This window comes from Myotis brandtii, unplaced genomic scaffold, assembly GCF_000412655.1.
Source record: "Myotis brandtii unplaced genomic scaffold, ASM41265v1 scaffold415, whole genome shotgun sequence".
In the NCBI taxonomy this organism is placed as follows: domain Eukaryota; kingdom Metazoa; phylum Chordata; class Mammalia; order Chiroptera; family Vespertilionidae; genus Myotis; species Myotis brandtii.
In genome coordinates, this window is record NW_005365953.1 from 729,620 (window position 1) to 736,542 (window position 6,923).

Sequence of the window (6,923 nt, forward strand, 5' to 3'; positions counted from 1 at the left end):
CCCGGTGCGTCACGAGCCCCCCTCTTCCTGCGCTGTCTCTACCTGGTGGGCTTCCTGGTGAGTGCGGCCGCCCGCGCAGACTGCTGACCTGATCAGGTGCTTTCTCTGGAAGCTCCGGGGCTTGGGTTAGCCTCAGAGGGCACCAGGTTAGACCCCTGTCTGGGAGTTTTGGCTGAGAAACATTTCAGAGCCAAGGTTCAGATAGAAGCACACACACAACTTTATTTTAATGAGTAACCACAGGCCCGGGAGGAAAGGTCCGGAAGCGGCCTGAACCTATGACCAGCGATGTGATAGGTCAGGAGTCCTAACCGCCGGGCCAGTGACCTGCTAGGAGCGGACAAGGCCACCGGGGGCAGGTCCCACCTGTGAGACTTGCCCTTCGCGGCGCCCCTGGCGACCTTCCCCCCAGGCTCCTGACTGTCCCTGCTCCGCCGGTCTAACTGCCTGCAAGGCTCAGCCAGGGCTGCGCACCTAGATCCGCTGGTGCCGGTGCTGCCTCCCTGCCAATCAGGCCTCCTGCTTCCCCATCACCCCTGCATTCTGACTTGGCCCCAGCACTGATGGCCCTGGAGCTTTCCCTGGGCCCGGGCCGCCCTGGTGGTGAAGACTCCCGAGCCTCAGGTGTGGCTCTGGACCTCGCCTCCGCAGAGGTTGAGCCCAGGTGTTCACTGACGTGGCAGGTGCCAGGCGTGCGAGGTGGAGAGCAGGCTTCCTGGGCAAGCCTGGGAGAGCCCCCTGCAGGGGCTGCCTCGGGAACACACAGGTCTTTTTACCATCCGGGGCTGGGGAGTTGCTGTTGATGAGCCCGCTTGGCACGTTTCCATCAGGGTTCCTGGTACACCGGATGTTTACAAATGCAAGTCACCGTGAATTATACACTTCTCCCTTTTGACAGACTGTTTACATGTTGTGGGGTGCAGGGCTTTGTCACAACTCGTGTGTGTGTTCTGGTTTAATAGGACAGTTAACAATGTCCATGTCTAATGGACAGCTTAGAAAGCCGAGTATATGGTAAGGTAAATTCATTCATCCACCCACTCATTTATTGTTCGTGGGATTCCTGGATACCTGCTGTGTGTTAGGTGTGTGGAGCTCCCATTGCTATATGTACAACCTGTGCCTGGGAGAGTTTTCACCCTTACTGGGAAGCTTGTGTTTTAGTTTGGGACCACTATCTGTAGGAAGCCCAGATCCACCTTTTCATGCCTGTTTCCAAGTTTAGACAGTTCAGTTGCCCTGGTTGTGAGCTAACCCGGCTTGGGACAGAGACCCAGTAGGATTTTCTCGTTTGGGCCCCAAATGGTCTCGACAACAAAAGGTGCCTCTCTGGAGTCCGGACCTGAGTCACACTGAGCTGGGTGAGGACCCAGAGGCTGTTGAGTCTGCCTCCCCTCATCAGTGGGAGGTACTCCACAGCCCCGAAGGCTGAGGTTGAATTCACAGTTGTTAAGACAATGGAAGCATATTTCCCACATTGCTGTGAGCACAGAGCTGAGAGCCCTCAGGGGGCAGCTTTACTGAGGGATCCCAGCCTCCCACTAATACTGCAGCCACCCCCAGGCTTAATGCCTTTGAGCTCAGAGCCTGGCACTTCCTCTGACCCAGTGTCTCTCTTAGCTCATACTGAGGATGCAGGCTCCTCTTCCCCTGCCAGTCCAGTCACCCAAAATCCAGAACCAGGGAGTGTGAGTGGCTCTTCAAATCTGGAAAGGGGGCTGGCCACCAAATACCTTCTGGTAGAAGATGGGGGCCCCGGCTACTGCTCCCCTATCTCAGATGGCATTCCGATCTGGTCCTGCAGGTGGACAGGGTTTGGACCCTCATCTAGAAAGTCCACCAGAATTCAGAGAATATTTTGGGATGTAAAAGCTTAATTTTAATAATTAACTCAAGAGCATCATCAGGTCTCTAATATCTTCAGGGGGAAATGTAAGATTTCCCCAAAGTTAAAAGTCGGGATTTTTTAAATGGAAAGTGTTGTTAACAAAATATATGCAACTTGAAGCACCTAATGACTGTGTTAGGTAACAGCTAAGGAATATTATACATATCTTAGTTATGATTTTTAATACAGAGATGTGAAGACCCCTAAGACTTTTGGGAAAATGATTTCCAATGGGAGAGGAAATGAACAAGTTAATTCATTTGCGCAAATGTTCTGTTTTCAGCTCTCTGTCTGCTAGGTTTTAGCTGGTGTAGAAAGGGAGTCTAAGATGAGGTCGTTCGTGGTCAGCACCCTAAGGTGCTGCTGGGACCTCCGATTTCAGTCTCTTCTTCCCTCCAGGTGCTGGGAGATTTGTATTTCATTTCATCACCTTCAGTCAGGTGAGGATTCATTTTTAAAAGATCCCCAGACTCTGTGATGTAGTCGCCGGTTTGCACTGAGAGCTGGGTGCTCTGTGGAAGGGTGAGTGGCCCCTTCGCTCCTGGTTTCCAGGTCCCAGCTTTGAAGTTGCCTTTTCTGTCAAACTGGAAGACAGTTTTAGAGCAGCACTTCCTCAGAGGAAGGAGCGACAGCCAGCCTCCTTGGGAAAAGATGATATTTTTCAGGCTCACAAAGTACTAAAATAGTATGATCACCATTATTGCTTATGAGTCTGTGTCTTTATATCTATCTTCCATAGATGTCGGCCTACCTACTGAAATACTTCTCTCCCAGTACTTATTTAGAATAACCATTCCAATATTAAATACAAACAGTACTGGGGATATTTTTTGAAAACATATCTTGTTGGATAGTTGAGTTTCCTTGTACTAAAGATCCAGAAAATGTATTTTGAGTCTTAAATGATATAAAACATCAGTAGGCTGATGGGACAAAGCTAACAGTAACCCCCGCCCCCTGCCAAATTTGGCTCAGACTCAAAAGAAATTTTAAGTGCATTAGTTTCCCCTTACCAGTAGCTTTGCTTTCCATGATTTCAGTTATCTGTGGTCAATGTTGGTCCACAAAATTTAAGTGGAAAAATCCAGAAGTAAATTGCACGCAGTTTAAAACCTCCCGCCACCCCTCTTCATCCAGGCCTAGCCATGAATCATCCCATTGTCTTGTGTATCCCCGTTGGACACTGCACCTTTCCGTTAGTCACTTGGTAGCCTTCTCGGTTATCAGAATGACACAGTGCTTATGGTCAGGTCTCTGTCATAGTGGCCCAGTGCTAGGTCACAATGCCCACATCTCTCCTCACGTCATCTCCTCACATAGCATTGCACCATCTCACAGCAGCACAGGAAGAAGGGTGGGTACAGAGCCATCAGATGTTTATAGAGAGACAACATCACATAACCTTCATTATGATGTATTGTTATCCTTGTTCTGCTTTATTAGTTATTGTTGTTCATCTCTTACTGGGCCTAATTTAGAAATTAAACTTGATCATAGGAATGCATGGATAGGAAAACATCTACTAGTAAGTGTGGGCACTCTGGTTTCAGGCCCTCTTGGGATGCACCCCCCATGGATAAGAGAGGACTACCGTAATCTTAAAATCAAAATAGTGCGCCATAGTTCTGGTAGTGTAGGTTTATGAGCTATTTAAGGTCACTGGATATTATATTTATATGGCCATCTAAAGCTGTAACCATGGGAAGAACACTGAAAAGTGTATTGAGAAGTTTATGTTTCTATAATTAGATGAATATACTGCTACCAAGAGAGTCAGGGAGTGAGAGATGAATTATTGGCTGGAAAAAAATATATTATTTCAAGTATTTCTGTTCAGGGTTACAAGAAAAGAAATTCAGGTTGACTGTAAAAGACACTATGTGTGCTATGTGTTTTTTTTCCTCTCCTAAACCAGTTGTAGCGAGTAACCAAGTGAAGTAGGAATGAGAACGACATTTAAAGGAAAAATAAACAATCTGTTAAAAAAAGAAGGATCAGTACTTACTCTCAGAACTGAAGAGAAAATATGTTTGAACTTGTATTGTGTGTCAGCTCTTCAGTCGCTGTCTCAGTGTGCATCATGTTTCTGCCAGGCAGGTAGAAACCCTCATTTTTCACAGGTGACCGCAGTGATGCTTGGTAGCGTTAAATAACTTCCCCGGGACACAGGCTTCTTAGTAAGTGGTGGAGCTGGAGCTGGAACTGAGAACGGTCTTTCTGATCCCAGAGCGCGCACTCTCTGTGACGTAGCTGCAGTGTGGCCTTTCGTTAATCCACCAGCCTCTTGCTTCACTGCGACTTTCTTTTCAGGCTGTAAACCACAGATCAGTTACCTTCCCTAACTGCAGGAGGAAATGCGTATTACTAAGTATGTGCTGCTTTGTCAAGAAATATACATCACCCCTACCTCCTTTCTCACTTGACTGCTCACAAAAATTGTTTTGTTTTCTTATTGGAGAGACTTCTGGTAGCACATCCTTCTTGAATATTAAAGATCAGTTACAGAGACGCTAAAGTTAACATGGATTCTAGGTCAGGATGGCCCGCACATTTACGGGAGCCTCTGCTACAGCATATTGTATTTGGATTCTGATAACTTGGCCCTGATGAGTATAGCATATATGGAATGCACTTACGGTTTCTTATTTGCTCAGTTTTAGTTGGTGGTTTTATTTGGAAAATCAGTGTGTAGTTAGGATCACCACTTTAAAAACACCTAGACTGTTTCTCATTAGAGTTAATCAGTGCTTTGTTGTTCAGGATCTGTTTGGTGTCAGCATGGTAGTGCCTTTATTGAGCCTTCACGTCAAGTCTCTTGGAGCAAGTCCCACCGTTGCTGGAATAGCAGGTGAGTGAATGCACTGCACATTTTCAGAGCACAGCATTTTACATCCCTGGACTGAGCACCTGAAAGCAGATCAGTCTCATAGCTAAATGCTGCCCCAAATTAAATTGAAAGTGCTATGAAATGAATTTCAGATATTTCACTCATCTTGTCCTAGACCACCTGTGTTCTGAGAAGCTTTGAGACGTGCAGAAAGGGGGCGTGGGCTGAGCCTTCCCAAAGCAGCTGCAGGCTTCCCGCGCCAGCGCCAGCACACGCGAGTGCTGTGAGGTGTTGCCACCTGTGCGCCGGTCTCCAGCCAGGAGTCACTGATGCTCCAGAGAGGCAGGAGCTAGCAGGGCTTTGACTGCTAATGAAAAATTAAGACTTCTAGTCCTTGATCATTCACAAGCTCAATAAGCAGGTGTTTGGGGGCAGTTTTGAACATAATATTCAGTAAGCGCTGGCCCATGCCAGCATTGTATTTCCCTCAGAAAGGGTATCTGGAATTATACTGGACCAGCTGGCAGCACAAGGGTTTTATTTACGAGACATGTTATGTGATATAATGGAGGTCAAAGCACTCTATAAACTTTGTAAGTTCTTCATAAAATGAAGGCATCCTGAGAAAACAATGTGTGTGCATGTGCCGATGTTAACATTGAAGACGTGGATTCGGTTCTGCTCCCCTGGGCTCTGCATCGTCTCCGGGGAACCTCACACGGAGGAAGGACTGTCTCAAGGTCCTAAGGGATCTTGCCTTTAGTCTCTCTTCTGCTTACTTTTCATTTTATTTTGAAGACCTTTTATTGATAATTAGATTACTTACACTCTTCCAATTGAAAAGAAAAATGTGGGGTAATTTCTTTTTTTAAAATGATCTTTTTTTTCCTAATGTTTTTCTGTTAATTTCTGTGCAGCCGTTATCCCGTTGTCCAGTTCTGTGAGGGTCTGGCTGATTTTGCTCTTGGTGTTGATGTTTTTTGCAGGCTCCTCCTACGGCATCTTGCAGCTCTTTTCTAGCACACTGGTGGTAAGTTCCCTTCCGTCTGGCAATGAGTCTCGCAAGCAGGCTCTGCCCTCTGAGTGTACGCAGTGCGGCTGCTGCGAAGTCGGGGCTGGAGGCTTCCAGAAGTGGACGTGCAGATGATTGGGAGATCCCTGCGTTAGATCAGAAGGTCCCTCAGGCACCTCTCTTCCTCATTGGACAGCCGCGAAGACCTAGGCGTACCAGAGTCGATGGCTTCTGGAAGGAGCACATTGAGTCAGAACGAGAGCCCACTTTTACACTGTACCATGTCCATCCCATGATTCCCTGCTGACTTTTGACTGGGAAAGAGAATGGTTATTACCAATTTTAGCATTTGTTTCAATTAATTGACAGTAATCAAATCCAGTCATGCTTCTAGGATTCTGTTTGAAGTTGTACGTCTTGAACCATGCGGTTTATTAATTCTAAAACTGAAGTGTACAGACAGGAGCCATTTGGAGGTTTGAAGTCTGTCTACAGCGTGGGGTGGAAATAGCCAGAGCTGCGCATGTCACGCCCACTGCCCACTCGTTGTTTGAATTTCGGAATTCTTAGCTGAGCTTCCCCTTCTCCTTTCTGAACCGCCCTGGCCTTAGCCTCGGTGTCCAGTGGTCCAGGAAGGCCAGGCAAAACCGCCAGGCTAGTCCACGGACTGGCCAGCTGTGACCTTGGTTAGTGAACACGGAGTATGGAACCATGCTTCCCAAGAGCGGCTTACACGTAAAATGTGTTTTAAAAAGAAAAGAAATTTGGTCCGATTTTGTAATGAATTCTTTGGTAAGTAAATAGCTACTCCCTGATTTATCTGGTTTTCAAGTCTTTCATAGATTAAATTTGTATAACAATAACAATTTTATTCTCATTTAACCTTTACAATGACCCAGCAAAGCATTCGTCTCCCTTCATCATACAGGAGGAAATGAAGACTCGCAAACGTGAGATAATTTGAGAAAGTGACCTCATCTTGTCCCCAGACTTTAAGCCTGGGCTCTTTTCTCCCTAGAAGTCTCAGCCTTAAAGATCCAAAAAAGTAAATAGATAACCGGCCTCGGGCTGCACAGGGGACGTGGGCTTGCTTGTGGGCAGCACTGGTCCCCGTGAAGGAATTTGCGTGTGCTTAGTGAGCCGCTTTTCTTTTACCTGGAAACTCACTGCCCAGACACGCAAGTGTGTATGTTATA

The 6,923-nt window shown here is 46.7% G+C and overlaps 1 protein-coding gene across 1 annotated transcript in view; it reads left to right on the plus strand.

The window, feature by feature from the left end:
* Positions 1–3: 3 nt before the first annotated feature.
* The window catches only part of MFSD9 (major facilitator superfamily domain containing 9), a gene marked incomplete at its 5' end in the record, with an annotated part of 19,572 nt that continues 12,652 nt past the window's right edge, over positions 4–6,923 (plus strand). The window contains 3 exons of the mRNA XM_014545599.1: positions 4–57; positions 4,649–4,736; positions 5,702–5,745. Of these exons, the coding sequence (XP_014401085.1) occupies positions 4–57; positions 4,649–4,736; positions 5,702–5,745 (186 nt within the window). The remainder of the gene's footprint in view (positions 58–4,648; positions 4,737–5,701; positions 5,746–6,923) is intronic.